Source organism: Melospiza georgiana, chromosome 6 (assembly GCF_028018845.1).
Source record: "Melospiza georgiana isolate bMelGeo1 chromosome 6, bMelGeo1.pri, whole genome shotgun sequence".
NCBI classification, from domain to species: Eukaryota; Metazoa; Chordata; class Aves; order Passeriformes; family Passerellidae; genus Melospiza; species Melospiza georgiana.
This window is the reverse complement of record NC_080435.1, coordinates 4,909,656-4,929,807: the sequence shown is the minus strand read 5'-3', so window position 1 is coordinate 4,929,807 and position 20,152 is coordinate 4,909,656. Positions and strand designations below refer to the sequence as shown.

The 20,152-nt window shown below is 40.5% G+C and overlaps 1 protein-coding gene across 1 annotated transcript in view; it reads right to left on the bottom strand.

Annotated features, from left to right (window-relative positions):
• Positions 1-7,132, bottom strand: part of LOC131084326 (uncharacterized) — a 47,051-nt gene extending 39,919 nt beyond the window's left edge. The window contains 3 exon segments of the mRNA XM_058025692.1: positions 2,461-2,533; positions 6,138-6,223; positions 7,018-7,132. Coding sequence (XP_057881675.1) covers positions 2,461-2,533; positions 6,138-6,223; positions 7,018-7,132 — 274 coding nt within the window.
• Between the last annotated feature and the right edge of the window lie 13,020 nt (positions 7,133-20,152).

Here is a 20,152-nt window from a genome sequence, read left to right as displayed (position 1 = left end):
ACCTTGAAAGCCTCTCTGATGCAGTCCTCAACAAAAAAATTATCAGCTGTTATGTAATGCAAAAGGTAACTAGCTTTGAGAATTATGTCCTGTGATGTGAGACTTTTGAGAGAGACGTGATGGCAGCAGTAAATGGAGAAGATCCTTCAGCAGCAGGTAAGGACTCTGCAGGCAGAGCAGGGAACAGGAGCTTGTACACTGACCTGTGGGGAAAAGCAAAATCTTGCCTGTCTGCAACAAGCATTTTTTCTCTTCTTCTTCTCCTTCCTTCTCCACCAAGTTTTGCCCCATGTCACCCTACAGCTACTGACTCTCTCAAACTGGTTGGAGGCTGCATTTTATGCTGTTGAAAGTGTTCAAGAAGCCTTGCTGCTTTCCTGTCCAAGTGAGAGGGAAAAACATCTGGAACTGCTTGAAAAATTATAAATGAATTGTGATAGGTCAATAGATAGCTCAGTGATCGGTTTTCAATTTTTTAACATTACAATGCAGAAACAACATCAACGAAGTTTAATTCTGTCAATTGTTTTTTCCAAAAAAAGCTTTGAGAAATTAGCATATTCCTACTGAATAAAAAAAGAATTCCTCCACTGGAGAAGTTTGTTTGGAAAATATTGAGTAGACCCTAGCCTTCTGACTGTCTTGCTCTACTTCACATTTCAGATCTTAGTTTGGCTTTAAAAATGAGATTCTGACAGCAATTTCACTGTACTTGTCTAGAGTCATTACATCTGCTTTAATTCTACCTTCCCACGACTCTTGTTTCTTAGCCTCCTTGTGAAAAATTACTCCTTATTCACCTTCTTTGCCTCTTCTGTTTTGTTGCAAGAGCTTCCATGTCCTCCTCAATAATTTCACTTTCACACCTAAGGACTATAGACTCTTCAGTCCCTCTGGATGTAAAAGTTGTTTCAAGTTATTCTGTTTCCTCAACTGTTTTATTTTTTTAATTTTAATCTAGGAAATTCCATGCAGACAATAATGCTTTGAAGAATTCTGAAATTGCAAAAATATGTATTTGAATATATTTGGATAGTCTAGAAGTAATGCTACTGATTTTAAAATGCATTAAAGGTGATTTTTTGTAACTACTATATGACTTTGGCTTTATCACTTCAAATCAATGACAGATGGCTGTTTGGCTGGCAAGCACTTTATTCTGCTGATGTGATTCATCATTCCTGTATATCTTAACTGTACTTTGAGATACAAAGCATATCAAGCAATCCTTAATCAAGCAATCCTTAATTATATGAGTAGATGCAGCCAAACTAGTCAGCTGTGTATTTAATGCAAAATGTTGCCTCAGTTCTGCTTGCACAATCTGTTTCTACAACCTCATTATTTGCCTTGTTGCCTGACACACAGCAGATCTGAGACGAGTCCCTGATGAGACCTTTTTGTGTTCTTGCTTCACCACACGTGTGCCACAGCCATGGACCAGGAGGGAGGTGCAGAGCGTGCAGCCCAGTGGTGTGACCCAGGATACAGCTGTTGTCTGCCTCACTCAGAGCTGTGACACAGGGAGCTCCTCTGGTACATCTTCCAGAAAAACATGTGGCAACCACAGGGTAAGACAGGAGTGGTACTGCATGGTAAATCCAGATCTTTCTCCCTCAGAAAATCTTTGCTGACTCTTTGTGTGCAAGACATTGTAGAGTCAATCACTGCTGCTCACAGCAAAACAGCAGAATCAAGAGACTCGTGAGGGTTACGCTCAAACTCAAGCCAAGCTCACGCTAAAACTAATCTCGGCATCCTTTCACATAGCTCTATTTTTGACTCAAACAAAACAAACTGTTAACTTGTCTATTTTGTGTGGGACACCTCTCCACAGCACATATGTGGAGAGTCCATGTTCTTTTACAAAACAGTGGTGTTTTCCTTTCCAACTTACTCCCTTCCCACCACTTTCCTGCCACATGACTCACACTCTTGCTCAACTGCAAGTCTGCTGCAGAAGCCTTAGAAAGGACCAAGCATCCAGCCCTCAGTTAGTATGGTTTTTTAACTGTCCTCAGGGTAATTAATGATGGCATTAGCCTGCTCGTAATGATCATAAAAAGTTTTTCCCTGTTCAATTCCTCTTTGTCAGAATCAAGACTGAGGATGTTGAAAAGGTTTGCTCCTCCCAGCCACATTTCCCAAGGTGCTACAACCCATCAGCAGAATTACCCCTTGTTTTTAAAAACATGGAATGGAGTCTTTCATCTACCTCTGTCAGAAACTCTCCTTTCTTTGACAGAAAATATTTATTCCCAAAAGCGCATTCAAGTCTTGAAACCAGTCAGAAAGCACAGGGAGAACAATGAAACAGCAGCAAGGACTGGCCTTGTTTATAATAATTAGTTTACATAAACACTGGGCTATTTCAGAAACACTAAGAAAAGGCTGTTACAAAATTATAAAAGATCTAATTTGCCTGTTTCCTGAGTTACCACTAAGAATGGAGATACTTACAGGCATCCACTCGCTGGAGATTTCTCATCCGGATGATCCTTACCGTCAACAGGTAGCAAGGAGAGGATTCTATCTAGAGAGGAACAGTAAAAATGGGGTCTGAATAAGCCTTTGGTGGGAAAAAATTTCAAATGTGCAAACTACCTGGGTGCCACAAAGCATAAATACAGTTGGTAAAACTTGGGCCAATTATCTCACTATTTTGCAGAATGAAGCTTCTGCTGTTAAAAATGTCTTAATATTTTATATATTTCACTGTCTTTTTGCTTTGTTACTCTGAGGTTCCAGATTGCTCATCAGAGCAGAAAGGACTTTGAATTCCAAAAAGGAATAAATCCCTGACAATTTACACAGCCTGTGAGATGCTTGCAAAACCTTTCACTCTGAAATTGCTGAGTCTAGTCTACAACGCAACTACAGTCTCTTGAACAGATTAAATTCACTGGTGGGTACCATTATGAAGTTGTCAAAATGCCATCAATCTTAGTCAGAGCTACAGTCAGTCCCCCTAGTAACCACCCATACGGTCCCATAGCATTGAAAATAAAATGCTGCGGAGAATATCTGTTGTTGCGGACTCCCATGGGATAAACCCAAAGTATCACTTTTTAAGAGATGTTTTTCTGCTTCAGAAACATTGATTTACTGCAATTTACAATTGCACAAGAAAAAGAGTAATAGTAATGTGAGCTTTTGTAAACCACAACTATGAGATAAGCCAATGGCTACAAATTATTACCTAAATATTTAGGATCCAAAGATTTAGGTATGGGTTGCCTTTGGAGAAAAATAAAACATACAACCGTCCTCAAAAAAAAACATAAAGACTGAAAGTGCTAAACTTCCTTTGTTCCCTTTAAATATATTTGACTTAATCTTCTATAAAACAAGTCTCTCCAGCTTTTGTGGCTGCAGGGACCTCTTCCTATTTATTATTAGAAGATAAATGTGAGTTCCTTCTTCTAAGCAACGCAATTTCCTGCTGGCTCATTCCATAAACCTGTCTCTGGCTCAGAGCTATATGCAAAAGGTTATTTTGACCAAGCCAATAAATAAATCAGCATTTCCTGTGGCTGTGACACATGGTTATTTCCTCACACTCCTAGAAACATTTCCATCTGCATAAGTGGTTAAAGCAGTGCCCCACAAGTCATTCTTTTTGACAATTTCTATTTTTATAAACAGGTTTCCTGTCATTTAGGAGCATCCTTCTATTTCTATAGCACTTCAGAGACTTCCTATAACCATTATAAACAACCAGACAAAATAGATGTTAAGACAGAAACTGGAAGAACCTCACTTGAACCAATTTTTTTTTCCTCAAGAGAACAGAGAAAAAGGGTCTTATTTACAGATGGAAAGGTAATTATGCCTCTTTCATCACAACAAATTACTTTTCCAATATGCAATTGGAATCCTCTATTCTTTCCTCTAACATATCATGTTATGTTAAAATCTTTTTACAGAGTTCTTAAAAACCATTGCTGCTTCCACCCCTCTTATATGTGTCTCAAGAAATTGATGACTTTTTTCTTTTTTTAGTGCTTCTTCTTGAAATTCAACCAACGAAATCTATTTACCTTCTATTTTAATTGTTCTCAAAAGAGAAAAATCCTTACAGAAGCTGCAAAATTTGCAGACAGCTGGTGGAAGGATATGTCCTCAGAGCTACCTCGTGCAAAGACACTGGTTCAGATTTTAGAAACAGTATTATCCATGTTAATACAGTTCTACACCCTGTTAATTTACCCTTCTTCTCAGCTGGGTAATGAGCAAAGTGGATCACCATACTCACATGTTAGGAATGAGCTTAGGGCACCTCAGCATATGCCCTAGAAGGCAGAAACTCATTGCTCCTTAGGTTCTGCATAAACATGGAGGAAATTGTAGCAGGCATTTATCTCCAAAGATTGTGTAAGGTGGTGCCAGCTCCTGGATCAGCTCTGGCAACACTTCCACTGACAAGCAGCATTGCTTGAGTGATAACCAATGAATTCATTGTTTGCAAAGCCATTTGTGATTCTTAGATAGCAGAAAACTTAGGTTGGGTTTTTTTCTTTTAAAGAATATTAGATGGTTTCTGGCATCTGACCACCTTCTTCCTGATTCCCATGCAATGACTTTCTGACATGTTAGCCAGATTTTCCCTATCTGGCATGGAGAAATCAGTTCTTACAGACACAGGATTCACAAAAGGATTTACTGAAAAGTTACTGAAAAAAAAAAAACCAAAAAATCAGTGGCTTAGAGAAGCTGCAGTAATCAGGACCTATGCTTGGAGTAGGGGAGAGGCAGATGCCACCAGGCAGTTCCCTGAGGAAAGGCAGGAGCCAGGCATCACTCCTGACAGCCCCAGCAACAGCCAGTGGTGGTAGCAAGGACAAGAGGAAGGGTACAATGCACCCGGGGATCAGGCCTTGCCAGTTCTTCTGCTCCCAGGAGGATTTGTCATTTTAATTAATTCCGGTAACATCTTAAACAAAAGAAATGTATTTAAATAGCAGCTGGGACAACTATAACATGATGCACCAGGGTCTAGTTACAGAGACAAAGAAAATAGCAGTCATGCATGTATAAAACAAAAGACAGAGGTTCTGTTATTCTGTTTGCTTAACACCTATTATGATATCTTTACCAGAAAAAAAAAAGCTGCTGCTTTTTAATGAGGTTCCATATACAGAGACGTTTCCACCACAGCAAATTGCCAACTTGTCAGCTTGTCTTCAATTTGGTGTTTCCCAACTCGTGCTCTTGTGTGTGTAACATGCAGTATGCATGCAGTATAGCACTCTGAGGTGCCTCTGCATGAGTAGGCTGTATAGTGCTAGTTTCTCTGAAGTCCCAGGGAAATGAAGTTTTACTGGGATTCTCCAAACAGCAGCTCCATCTAATGTAAAACAGACCTCATAGTCTCTTCTTCTGATATTATAGCTCTTCCCATAAAAAAGAGCAACATGGTATGATACTTGGCACTAAGTTACTACATTGGTATAAGTCAGGGATTCCTCTGTCATGTGAATGATACCCACTTTCTCCCAGCTGAGGAGTAAGAATTTGAAAACACAAATTTTACTGTCATGAGCACTCTGGTGATGCAGGCTGCCTGCATTCCTGGAACATTTGTGCCTCTGCAGCCTCTTTAAAGTCATGCTTATATTCAGATGTAGGTATGTGTGGCATGCATCCATCTCAAGAAGCACTGCTGTAAATTACTCCACTAGTTTAGCTGTGTAACACATCCTGTCATAAGTGGCTGTGGAGCTCTAAAATGGCAGGACTCCTTAATGAGCCAAAAGTCCATGAGACCAGAGGGTGACTCTATTTCTATATCTTTTTCTTTTTTTTTTTTTTTTAAACTTGCTTTTCTCTCAGTAGCTTTCTTTCTTCAGCCTTTAGGCTTCTTCATCTAACAGACTCTGCCAGCATGGACGGCTGCTAGCTACATCTTTCCAGCTTGTGATATCAATAGTATGAACATTCAGCCCTTCACTTACTGTAGATTACCCCAGTCAAACAATTCCACAACAGTAAAGTCAAATGTGTGCTGGGTGAATGCTTTTAAGGTTTTTTTTTTAGTGTTGGGTGCTTGGTTTAGCATAGATAGCAGAATATTGTAGCTGCCTTCCCAAAACAGAGACCAGTCATCCAACAACACTGACCCAGAGAAGAGAACTTACTTTTGAATCTTTGTGAGCAGTCAACACATCCTCAGACTTGACTGTTCCTCTTTTTAGATTGGTATTTATTCCAAAGCAGTTATAAACTAACAGAAGAATAATGCAGAGAGCCTGAAATTCACATTAAGTTTTTGTGTTTGAAAACTGTATCACCAATAAGCAGGCATCCTCCACCCAGATATTCAGCTGTTGATTTTCTACATGAAATGTGGAATGTGTTTCACCAGGTCTCATGAGTAGGTGGTCTGTCTCATGCTAGGTGCAAAACTGTGATGAGGAAGCAAAGAGAACTATGTGCAACAGTGTGCCAGTATTATTACCTATTCCAGTGCAATTGCACTACATACTATTCCACAAACCATCCTGCAAAGATCAGACAAGATTTAAAATACCTCTAGCACAATCAATTTACTTTTACAATGGCTGAAAAAGCCATTTCTACACACCAACCTGAAAAAGACTGTGTTATCTATGGAACCCACGGAAAAAAACTTCCTCTCTATCCACACATTTTTCCTGCAATCACCCAGTAATAATTCCTCTATGTGTTTCTACGTCATCTACTAGCTCAGCAGCCTTTCCTGGCAAAGATCAATTCCTTGCCTTGTCTAAGGTATTCCTGAATTCCTGGCTCAGAGAAGCATTCTGCTGAGATGAAATCACTCCCAGGATGTTGCAGGGCACTCCTTTCTTCATCTCCAAGCGCTAATTTAACTAGATGGTAGCCAGAGACCAAATCATTCCTTGCTGATGGTGCACCTAGAGCTGGTGGTGTGTGAAAGTCCATCTTGAGCTGTCTGAAAGTCAGGTCTCCTTAAAGAGTGTGTGTGAGTTTTTCACAGTTGCACTCAGGATGCTTCAGGCTGTGAACATCACTCACCAATCCCTGCCCCAGCTTGCTGCAGCCGTGGGATGCTGCGGGATGTGCTGGGATCCCCCGTGGCAGGCTGCCCAGACCTGCTGCTCCTGGCCGCCTCTCTGAAGTTCTTCCTCATTCTTGACAAAATCAGGCTCCACGATGGAAAAGATGCTCTAATTGCTTCCTTCCTTCACCTCCTCCAGGCTGGGGAGGGCCCCTCAGCCGAGGGCTATGGGGCTGTGTGTGGGCAGGCAGGTGATGCTGATGATCACTGCTGCCACAGCAGTGCTTTTCAACAGCTGTGTGTTTCATGGGCTTTGTTAGTAACATTTCCTCTTCTTCTGATCAGACCACCTTTTCATCAGGAGTAGCAGAAGTCTTGGTTGGATACCAAAGAATTTAAAATGCCAACACCCAGATGGAAAAGCCCCTTTCAGGCATACAGCCACAGTAACCCTGGTTCCAGCAGGGAAAATTTTTCCACATCCAAAGGAGCATGACAGGTATGTGCAAGGTCATAAGAATTGTATGCTTCAGATGATTGCTTCCTCATCATATATCCATCATTGTACTCAGAAAACTTCGGAGGAATGAGACTATGCACATTATACTGTGCTTGAAAGACATTTCCAAAAACAAAAGCTTCAAATACTGATCAACATAAGATGAATACTCTCACTGCCCAGTGATCCCATAAATGCAGACATGTATAATTATATTTAATAAATAAAAGCATTATTTATTATTTCTCTTCCTTGTTATATAAATCTGCAGAGATGTTTTATTTGATTGATAACTCAGGCTAATTACATAGTCCTGTTAATATTACCTTCACCTTTTAGTGTTTGCACATGTTTAACAATCAGACAGACTCCTTCAGATTTTGAAAAATAGGTCTATTTGAAAACTGCAACTGTTCAACTGAATGTTCAAAATTATTTCCATATGTAAAAATGTATCCAGAGCAATAGGATAGTCCACTCATTAAAAAAACCTCAGCGTCTTTTTATAGTGCACTGCCCTCCCTAAGTAAAACAAATATGACAGAAAAAAACTAGGCTGAGCATGAAGCATCTGAGGGTTGAGACTCTTTACACCTAACTCCAGGTAGCTGTAAAATTAGTGTTTGTGTCTAACAGCTGTTTAACATTTCTGGATTCTCATCCTAAGGTAGACATTACCACAGGACATGCATCACACTCTGAAAATCTCTCTTTCTGACTACTAATTCTCAAGGGCATTTATGGGGCTATCTCAGGTACAGATGTTTTGCACTTTTGTTCACATTACCGAGCCCAACCTGCACCAGAAGCAGATGTCACATCTGGCTCTGCAGTGTGGCAGCTCCCCACCCTTCCCATGATCTCAAGAGCTGCTTCCAACTTCCAAAACCCAACAGGAACCAGAGCTCCTGTTTTGCACAAGGGTCAAAGCTTAACCTGTCCCCCTTCTGTTTAAGGGCTGCAGCTGTCCCAGCTGCACAACCCTGAAAGAACAAGAAGCCCATGTCTGGCAGGGAAATGAGGTATGACTTGACCTGAGATACGATGCATCTTAGCCTTATTAAAACATGGCTCATGCTGAATTTAGAACTACGCATCCAATTGTTCCCCTCCCCTTCCTTCACATGCATTATTATATGAAACCTGCTGCAATCCTTAAATATTTTAGTACAAACACTAATGTCTGAAATACCAGAGCTGGCTCTGCCTGTTACTGTAGCATGGGCTTAAGTACCAGCCAAGGCCCAAATAATACAGATTTCTTAATGCAGATAAAAATCAGCACGTTGGTGTAAAGATATATGCAGTTGCTGGCAAACGCTGCCAAGAGGTTTCTAACAGACAATCCCTCTGAGCAGGCAGAGGCCTCATATTTAAGTCTTCTGGTAGTTTCAGAGATGAAAAATTAATATTTGAGAAAAAATTATGAGGACAGAAAAATACATATGCATTCTTTACGTGAATGAATGATTGTTGGTGTAGCCAAATAATGATCATACAAGTGCATAGGCTGAAGTGTGGAACTCTGAACACATTTGAAAAGAGTCCTCTGTAACCACATGCAAAAACAACTCAGTCCATCACCAATGCATTGTCAGGAATTTTGTAATTTTATAATGTAAAAAGTAATCCTTCAGTGTGAGACAGTGATCTAGCGGTCTAGAAGAAGGTTATGGATATATCAAATTATTCTTTTGGTCTGCTACTGTCACATCTGTCCCCTTAAATTTCATGACTCTTAAATGTCATTGATCTAAGTCTGTATCCTGAGCACACAATGGAAAAACAAACACATCCCTATGTGGGATTAAGAAATGGAGACAAGAAGTTACTTGTCATATGTATAATTATCCTAAGTAATTATAACCCGGGAGTTCAAATCTTTTTTCTTTCTCTCATTGTGCTTTAAAGTTCCTGACCCCTTGCAAGGAACAGATATTATACCAAAAATTGATCAATATTTTTTTCCACCTGTTTTTACTATCTACAGTATTCTTCATCCCACACATGAATATTAGTATCTTCCAGAATATTAGTATCTTCCCAGGCTGGAGATACGAGACATTGTAACTTAAATATTTGCAAGATGAAATGCCACAAAGACCTTAGACTTATTATATAATATATTCTGTGAAAATACAGTATAATTTTTTAACACCACTATTTTTTTTAGTAATAATCCTAATACTGAGAAAACACAATAGCTAAACTTTGAAGAGTGCATGTGAAAAAACAAAAAATTCAGTGAATATGAATAAGAATTTGTTTAAATTTGTGAGCATCCAAACTGCAGCAGAACTACACAGCTTATCACAAAGCTCACCTGCCTGCCTGTTCACAGTATGATTTCAACTTTCAGACTTTTCAGTTTCATTTTGCCTCCGTAGAACTTGTCGGCATAGACTACACTGCAAATTTCCACAGAATTATCTGCCTCAGAAGCAAACACTTCATGGGACAAAATTGTTATATATGAATTACTCAAACTTCTCCATTGACAGATAGGAAATAATGCCCAGACTCACCACACAATACCAGAATGAAAACTCCCATCAAAACCAGTAATTTCTAACAAAAAATAAATCTTTGACTGGCACTCATGCCCCAGAAATAGCCCTAGCACATTCAAGCATCACTCCTTTTACAGAATCCCACTACAGTTTCTTTCCTGATGGAGCGCAGTGGTCGTGAAAGATCAGGGTTCAATAATCCAGGACTCCCTCATAAATTGCAAGGATGGAGATCGTGCTACCAAACCCATTGCAGCAGAGCTGCAAGGTCTCACTGTTACTTCTGGCCCTTTAATTTACAAAAAGTATTGTGGAACAGAAAGCTCACCAGTGGATTTCTTGTACAAGAAAGTGAGACATTAAAATACTAAATATTCAGCCTGTTCCAAAGAAAATGTAACAAGGAATTAAACAATTATGGAAACTGAGCCACCTGGTCCACTTGAAGGTGTCTCTGCTCATCGCAGGAATTTGGAGCAAGGTGGCCTTTAAAGGGGCCTTCCAACTCAAACCATTCTATGTTCTATGAAAATTATAAACTTAAGAGGAATAAAATTATTCAAGCAATAAATTTAGGGGCCTTTCCCTTGTAACACTCAAGCTGTGGCCGTCATTCTTTATCCTGCTGCCACCTGAGCCTTCTCCCCTTTTGAGAAAAACAAAACCCTTGGCAATCTTTGGTTCTAAATTATCTTGGTCTTAATACCTTGAAATCACCTTGGTCTGCCCCAGTACCATCGTCTTGCCTCCTTTGCCATTCACCATCTCCCCAGGAACCGAGGCCTGAGTTTCCATCCTGAAGAAAGGAAGAAAGAAACAATAAATGATAACGTTAAAACAACAGCAGCAGCATTGTCAGGATAGATAATTAATTTCTACTTGCAACAATTTATGATGAAACCTCGATTAGAAGGGCTGTTGGCTACACCCAGCTGCGTTACCGCACTCGCATTAATGAACAAACCACCACATGTTTTGTTGCACACTGGCACAAAATCCATGTCAGGGGTACCCTTTCAATGAGAAAATTAAGGAAGACCATCACAGCTGTAAGGTACCCAGAAGGTGTCTCTATCCAGTAAAAAAGGTTTTGCTTTTTGTTTTGAATGTGATCTTTTGGCAATCTGCTCTTACCAATATTATACCTCAGTTTAAAACACCCCAGAACATCATCTGTGATTTTGAACACAGAATGTGATACACTGCAGTTGCAAAATTTTAAATCTAATGTTTCAATCTTTTTCAGGAAAGAGAAGTTCCAAAATACTTCTGCAGTGTAGGGTGCCCCCTTTTGAAGCACTTCATAAAGCAACATTAAAGGACAGTTTCTACAAAAAAATGTTGAAGCTGTTCCGCTTCTAAGTCCAAAGCTCTTCCTGAAGTGATGTGCCTTCATCCAGACAGGGAGCACATAGAACAGTGCATAATGTACTGAATTTAAAACTAAATGCAAATCTTGAAACAATGCAAGGAATGGAAGCAAAATTTTAAAAATTCAGAACAAAAAAGGGAGTGTGTAAGTGAAACTGAATTCTCTATTCCTGGTCACTATCCTGTCCTTAACGCATTTTCAACAATAAAAAAATGGGTTTGACACATCATTATACATGCCAAAATCTTGCTATTTGTATAGAAGTATGAAATTTTTAATAAAAGCAGCATTTAATTGCAAAAAAAAAAAAAAGCTGACAATTCAATCCCCTGAAGAAAGTTTCTCCCCTGTTCATTTTTTCCCCGTTCTTATCTTTTTTTGTCCCCTACTACTCTGACTTCTCTCATTTTGTATATGAAGATAAGATCTTTGACTTCAGTGGATTCAGAAGGAGTTTTTCCACTGACAGCCTTGAAGAGAAAATTTTACCTTAAACTCCTTCAGGCAGAGGAACTGCTGTATAGTCCCATCAGACAGCAAATTTGCACACTAGCTTGAATACAAACACACTCACAAAGCAGGACTTTGTTTTCTGTCAAATGCAGAGGACATTAAGTGAAACTTTAAAGCTATTTTCTTACCTCTAGTGCATTTGATGGTATCATGGTCTTCCCTTTCATGTAGAAGAGTTCTTCTGGCAACTCCATGGGCTGCAATTCTTGGGACATATTTGTAGAATATACTTCTGGCTCCTCCATGGGCAGGCATCCTTTAGACATGCTTTCAAGATATAATCCTGGCTCCTCCAGGGGCTGGAAGCCTTTAGACATGCTTTCAGGATATAATCCTGGCTCCTCCATGGTCAAGAATCCTTTAGACATGTTTTCAGGATACAGTCCTGGCTCCTCCATGGGCAGGAATCCTTTAGACGTCTTTTCAGGATATAGTCCTGGCTCCTCCATGGGCAGGAACCCTTTAGACATGTTTTCAGGATCTACTGCTGGCACCTCCACAGGCAGCAATTCCAGAGATATATTTTCAGGCTCTGCTCCTGGCACCTCTGTGGGCAGTGGCTCTAGAGACACATTTTCAGGATTTACTCCTGGCACCTCTGTGGGCAGTGGTTCTAGAGACATGTTTTCAGTATCTGCTTCTGGTACCTCCACTGGCAGCACTTCCCAAGACATGTTTGCAGGATGTATTCCTGTGGGAGTCAATGACTTGTTATTTTATAAAATTACCCGAGGCCCCACCCATCTCATCTAAGTAGAGGACTGCCCTCCCACTGCGAAGGCAGTGGAGCACCAAGGGTAGAGTGCTCCAGGGAAGGACCTTGCAGCACCAGCCCCACAGCCAAAAGGAATGTGGCACCTTCCTCTGGCTGGGAACCTCTCCCAGCCTGCGCCTGCCCCACGGGTCCTGCCCTGCTGCCCTGCCACCCTTCTCTGTGTGTGGAGGTGCTGCCACCGAGGCCTGCTCCTTCAAACCCCTGCCCTGAGCAAGGACAGCTCCTGTGGGGGAGCTGGACCCTGAAAAAGGCCTGTGCATCTGAATAAGTGGCAGTGACTTCCCTGCATGCTGGCACAGCCCTGTGCACTTTGGTGAATGTCTCCCCACAGGTGGGGGGACCTGAGCCCAGGGCCTGCAGATGGACATGGCCATCCCCAGATCACTGCATGGGCATGCAGCTCCCAGCTCCTCCTGGGCTGCTCCTGTTCCCTATTCCCAGGGGAGAGAGGCCGTGGTGTGGGTGCAGGGCTGGGGCTTTATTTTGCAGAGGGGAGCTGAAAGTGGAGGAGGAGGCTGGGAGCAGCAGCACCAGGGTGTGACAGGAGAGCAGGGGAGAAGGACAGACACTTCCAGGGGGTAGCAGAGGTCTTGAAGTCAGTGCTATGGCTCCAGGCATAACCCAGGACCACCGCTGCACCTTAAATATAGCAAAAAAGGCACGAGGAAATATCCAATAGCTGTGCAAAGCAGGTAAGAGTTATGCTTTTATACATTTTCCAGAGAAAGGCAGTTGAACTTCAAATGTCAACTGTGGGAAACTCATCCCAAGATGAATGCAATATAGGATCCAGTGGTTAAGTTTTATCACTTTTATTTTACAGAGATTTGTTCAACCAAAGAACATGAACAAAAGAGCAGCTGAACATCTCCAGGCTTACCCAATGGAAATTACCATCTTCAACACAGAAAAACAAATGAATAACAAACTAGAAGTCCCAGTAACAGTAGGCTTTGTCATAGCATCTGCATTCCCAGCATGAAAAGTAGCTCTGGCCACACTGGAAGTACAAGAGCATCTTTTGGCCTCAGGTCACAGACACTCGGAGCTGCATCCTGGAGAACTCCTTTTGCAGCTTAATTTAGAGAACAACAGTCTTCAGGGATTTTTTTTGATGCTTGTTGTTTTTTATTTGTTTGTTTGGGTTTTTTTTTTGTTGCTCTTGTTTTGGTGGTTTTTTGTTTGGTTTGTTTTTTTGTCGTTTTGGGGTTTTTTCCTTTAAATCTGGTCAGAAAAGAAGACCTGGTTGACCTTGGAGAACCTGCTATGTGATACTAAAAATACCAGGATACTTCTCATTAGAGCACAACTTTCCCAAGGCTGGTTAGTTCAGAGAACCATTAGCATAACTGAGGATAAGTGATAGAAATGCATCTAAAGTTGGTGAATCTTAAGAAAGCTGAGATTCTCTGTCCTCAAGAAAGCCTGTGGACAAGAAGGATGGATCCTATTTACAGACTTCCATGTCTGCAGAGTGAATTCCCCATTACAGGCACACTTGGCTATCTATAATAATCTGGACAGCCTTCAGCTAAATCAAGGTACTCTGCTCCCATCTGAGTCACTCCACAGGGAGCAACATAAAGAGAGAAAACTGCAAGGCACTCATTAACAACTGAATTAGTGCCATCTCATTTAAAATCTGAATGTTCAAAGCTGGATGGTTTTCAGCTCAGAGAATGAAAAGCAGATGCTTCAAATGGAAATACTTCATGTGTTTACATTGCATATTTCAGTAATTTAAGGATAGATGAAGGAAAATAACCCACCTGTTTCAAAGATCTAAATGTAGCTGCCCTGGCAGCAAATTGCACACTACTCCTTTAGCATAGTGATATCAGAGTCTTATCTGTTTATCACACAATGTGCCAAAAGCAGCACAACCTTGTACTTCCTCCACTGCTTAGGTTTCTTACTCACCCTGCAATGCAGTTTGTAGAAGCATCACTCACCTGGCAAAGGAACCTGTATTACATCTGACTGCAGAGACAAGCTGTGGAGAAATGGATCTACATGACAAAATTTTCAACAAGTTCAAATGTAGCTTTGCAATTCCTTTTAATCAGAGACTTGGACTGGACCAAAACCACAAACAACCAGTGCCCTCCTAAATGCCTTGCTACAATATATGCTTGCCTAGCCTCAAACAGGCCAGGCAAAATGAGCCTGAGATTATTCTAACAAGGCAGAAGCACAACCAGGACTGGCTGTGACCACCTCACTACTCTTAGACATAAAAATACTTCTATGCAAAAAAAACAGCACTGGAGAGCAGAGTCAGATGGGAGTTCTGGCTCAGCCACATGCTCTTTCTGCAGGAGAGGAGTGGTGTATTAGGCCATCACTTGTGCAGTTACTGAAGGAAGGAGATTTGGAGCAGAAGAGAAAACTCATGGGAGACAGGGGCTGTTTGTTATCTTACCCCTGCAACAGGTAAAAATGAATCTTCTGGGAAACAAATTTTAAACTAAAAAGTTTAAAAGTACTAGAATGTATTATTGTTAAGCTCATAACAGAGAAAAGTATGTATCCATTGCATAGATGCATCAGCATTTGTATGCATCTAGCATATATATAACTAGAACAAACCACTGATACTGAGAAGTATTCCTTTCCCACTAGGGAGGCTACCATCATTAGTGATTTTGTGCATCTCTGCACTCACAGTTAAACACCTGTGTACTTTTCTTTCGTATTACAGTTACTGATGCATTGGATAAAGCCCAAAACATAACATACCAGTTTTTGAGCTGCCTAATTGAAGTGTAAATTTATACTCTGTTTTATCTCTCTCAGATTTTATGCATGTTTCAAATGCAGAGTGCTCAGTGGTTACTTGTAAAGTGAGAAAGTCCTCTGTGCCTGGAGTTCTCTCTTTGGAATGTTTTTCTGTACTTGGAGAAAGTTTCCCAGGACTTCAACTCTGTGAGAGCAGTTCCCAAAGGTGTTGAATCACTGCTCATTCTCCACATTTCTGCAGACTACATGCAAGTTTATCATATCCCCATGAGCTGAAAACCAGCACAAGTGCAGTATGATGAGCACAGTTCTTCCTCCCTGTGCCCAAACCCAGCAGTGGGTTACAGGCCATCAACTCCTGCACCAGCAGAAATCATGCACTAGAGAATATGAGTGACTAGAAAAGGTGTTTGTTAAACATCTGTGAAGGATTTTCTGAATTATTTTTTGTATATGGGACCAAAGCATTTAATCTTCAACAAATTCTAGACTATCAGACAACCTGTTAAATGTCAAAAAGAATTTATAGTCTATATTAACAAAGTAGATATTAAGTAAAGAGAAATGCAGCTCAAGGAGGAGTTTGGAGCATGAGTTGCTTTTAAGACTGGCTGTCATCCAGCTGAATAGCAGAAATTGCAAAATTGAAGAAACAACTTGCTCAAGATTTAAAAGTACATATTAATGTATGTAGAAACTTGCAGCTCCTTATCTGATAGTCACAAAGGATGCTCAATTTCCTCAGCAGAAGAAAAGAAATAGGAAGGGAGAAAATTAATAAACAGATTATTAGCTGGAAGAGAGAAGGCTGCAATAAGCAGTAGTTGGCAGAAAAAGTTAGACTGCTAGGGGCCAAGGAACCATCTTTTCCCAGTGTTTAAGGGCAGAAAAAAAAAAAGAGAGCTGGGAGTTAGGAAGTACTCACAGTGTGCATATCAAGTAAGCCCAGATGGTCAGAACCATGGTCAGAACCTCAGCAGTAAGATTTAGTGCCATGAAATTTTAGAGATTTTTAGTTGCTCTTTTTTAAAAGGACAAGCTTTGAAAAAAAAATAGACGAATGATATACCTTTATCTCTGTTTTCGTCTACCACCTTCTAGTTCCTGATTTCCTCTTTCTTTTCCTCTTTCTATTTCCTGCCGTATTTTCTTTGACTTTTTGGATTACAAAGTATGTTTTCTTTCTTTTTTTATCTCAATACCTCATAGCTAAAATGTAATTTTTCACTTTTTCTCAGTTATTATAATTTGTTTTTCTTCTATCCTTTCTCCCTCCTCACGTCTTATACTATCTTAATCTTACTTAATCATTCTTAATCTTTCCCTTTTGTCTCATATCTCCTCTGTACTGTAATTGTTTCTCCTGAAGCTTCAGGTTTGAATGATGGAGGTTTGGCCATATTTGGAACAAGCATGAATACTACAAGAATTAGGGTAGCTGATATCAGGCTGTGACATCTGGATGAAATGTCCAGGCTGCACGGAGAAAAGGAGATAAATGATAGTGGGTTGGAGGGAGTGCAAAGACCACCTCAGGACCCAAGGAGGAAAAAACATGAGACGTGACAAGATGTCACGTTGCAGAGTTTTGATATCATGAACTGGAGGTGTGGGAGAAGTGCTGAAGTACTTTATGAAGACTGTAGGAGTGCTGGGCTCCAGCAGGAACCCTACAAGGGAGAGACTTTCAGGAGGAATTCAAAGGTACAAAGCTTCAGTGGCATGAATAACACAGAACTCTCAACCATTTTAACTGTTGACCAGTATAAAATGACCAGGACATGAGGAAATAAGGCCCTGATGGCCTCCTCTGCAGTGTTATCACTCTAGCAAGACAGTGGGATATTGCACGTGGACAGCAGAGCTGTACATGTGAGCAGGTTTTAGCACAGGGTTTCTAAGACAGGACTGCTGCTCAACCACCCACATTCTCCTATATCTGCTGTGGCAAACACATTTCCCATCACTCACGTGGTGCAACCTGTAGTCTCACGAATGACTAGTTCATTTCACTCAGAATGTTTGCAATAACCTCTTGTTTGGTCACTCCTTGCACTATAGAACAAGACAAAATGCTGCTGCCAACCATCCCATCAGCTCCTATTTCTCCAGTGGCACTCACCCAGTAGGACTGCCCAAGTTCTCACCTGCCTGCTGAAGAGTTAAAGAATCCCCCTGCTGCTTTCCTTAGGTTCCTGTGGTCTGAGTCACCTCACTGAGCTGCCCAGTTCTTCATGCACCTTTGTGATAATCAGAAGGGCTGTGGCACAGCTGCAATTGCATGCTAATCCCTTCACTGACTATAGATAATGAATAGGTAAGAATGAAAAGACAGACACAGAAAAGATTCAAAACATATTAATTACAACTAAGGAGGTCATCGTGTTAGTGTTTGTAGCTCCTATTACCACATGAACCAAGAGCTCTATCTTTTAAAACATTTAGGAAAAATCAAGTGAACTGCTTGCTGGTATTAACACCATGATACAGCATGGGCCTAGATTTTTGCAGTGCTTCTCTCCCCTCTAGTTAGTTTTCTTCCTCAAATGGATAATTCCATGAAGTCACTCCTCTTTCCTGTAAAAAGGGACACTCCCAACCTGTAAAACCAAAAAGCGTTTTTAAATGCCCACATCTGCAGCTGTTACCTACATTCCTGAAATGCTTCAGTACAACTCAGAGTCAGAGCATAGGAAACATAGCCCATTAAATGCTGAACCAGAACAAAACAATGCCAGCAGACAAAGCCACACAAAACTTCCCTGCTGGCCTGCAAGGAAAAATGACAAGGATCTTCTGCAGGTGTTCTCCTGGAAGGTGGAACAAACACCCTGGCAGGTTCAGCAGAGAACACCTAAGTGGCACACTGAGAGTAAATGGAGTTTACTCTCAGTAAACTCTGTTAAACCAGCAAACCAGAGAACATCAAGGGAAGCAAAGGGGTATAGTTAAAGGCAGGAACAGGAAGAGAGAAGCAGGCTTCTTGAAATTTGGTGTCATCAAAGACTTGGATGGCAGGGGTAGGAACTCCATTTGCCGCTCTTGAAGGTGCCTGAAACCTCAGCAGTAAGATGAGCAGTTGGGAGAAGTAGCAAACACATGTGTCACTCCAAATGGGGTTGCCATAATGATAACCAGGGAAGCCTGGGAGGGAAGTAGAGCTGGGACAGAGGAAAGGCAATGCCAGGAGGGACCAGGTGACTCAGCAACAGAGATCACAAAGAGGGGAGCCCTTGATGAGCACCAACAAGTAAACAGCCATTTCAGCACACCGGAGGTTTGAACCCAGGCTGCAAATTGGATGAAGGTGTGAGGGCCTGGGAAAGCAGCTGGGGTAAGGACACAGCACCCCTAAGGGGGCTGAGGTCATCAGGGGTGAGCATGGGAGACCCAGGACAGCAAAAGATAAGAGGAAGACAAGGCATAAAGGAATGATTGAAGGAAGAGAGGTCATGATAGCAAGAAGGAAGAGAATTTTTTAACCTTTTAGAAGTTCATATTTCATTCTGAATTAAAAATTATTTTCTATTTTTGCTATGATGCATTATTCATAGCTCTGTGTTTGCCAATACATGTTACTTCAGCACAGACAAGCTGCTGCATTTTATTTAAATTTGAAGTAATTAAGGGCAACCGATACTGACTGAAGCATTATATCTTTTTATTTTAGATTAGTATCTTTGTTGCAATGAAACAGGTTTACGTTGTACTTGTCTTATTAAAATTCTTCCTAAAGCAATTATTTTGGTCTTCATCTGAAAAATAAGCAGTTTCAACAAATTACCTTGCGCAATTTATAGTAGTTACATATATCCTAACTTGCTTTTAGACAGGCAGGGACTGACAAAGTCATGTGATTACCCATGAATTACCCATGGATATCAGTGTAAAGTACTTAGCTTGCCTTCTGACCACAAAACCTGTCTCTGTTTTTGATGTTTTAATTCTCACAGCATCTCATAATAACAAGAAATACTGTGAAAACTGCTGAAATTAACAGGATGTGGATACTGAGCTGGATCATCTAAATACCATGAAAGGTCAGTGGAAAGTTGAGCTGTGGATTAGATAGTTATACCTGCACTGGAAGAGCTGATCCTGACTCACGTTATGGCTTGAAACAGTAGTTTCCAAGAGATTTTCAAAAAATAAGTACTGCTGGTGTAATAAAACTTTTAAATTCAAAAGTATAGAAAATGTGTATTTTTCATGTGAAGTCCCAGATTATCTATTATGTTTAGCTTGGTGTGTTATTTCTAGCAAAAATTCCTTGCTGACATTGTAGGAATAGACGGTTTTCATGTTCTTTGAAATTGTCCACATTTATCACGTATTTTTCTGTTGCACTAGATTTGGAATAAATTAAATATCCATAGCTCATTTGTCTTCACTTCACATACAATTTCTATTAGTATAACAAATTTTGAAAGCATTTGTGCTGCTGTCCCAGATTAATGCATTTCAAAAACTTTTCAATAAATCCAATGTCTTCTGACCTTCAATTTACTGCATATACATGTATATGCATGAAAAAAAGTTCACTGGCAGTGAAATCCAACATAAATAAAGCACAAGTGTAAACATTATTTTGTTTGATTGGTTGATTTAAGATCACCATATAGTAGAGAGGAACCACAGCCTGAGACAAGTCTTTACTTTCCAAAGTCTATGCTCATTTGAAGACAACTCTTGATTCTTCTCCAGAGAAGAATAAAAAAACCAAAATCATGCAGATATCTTTCTG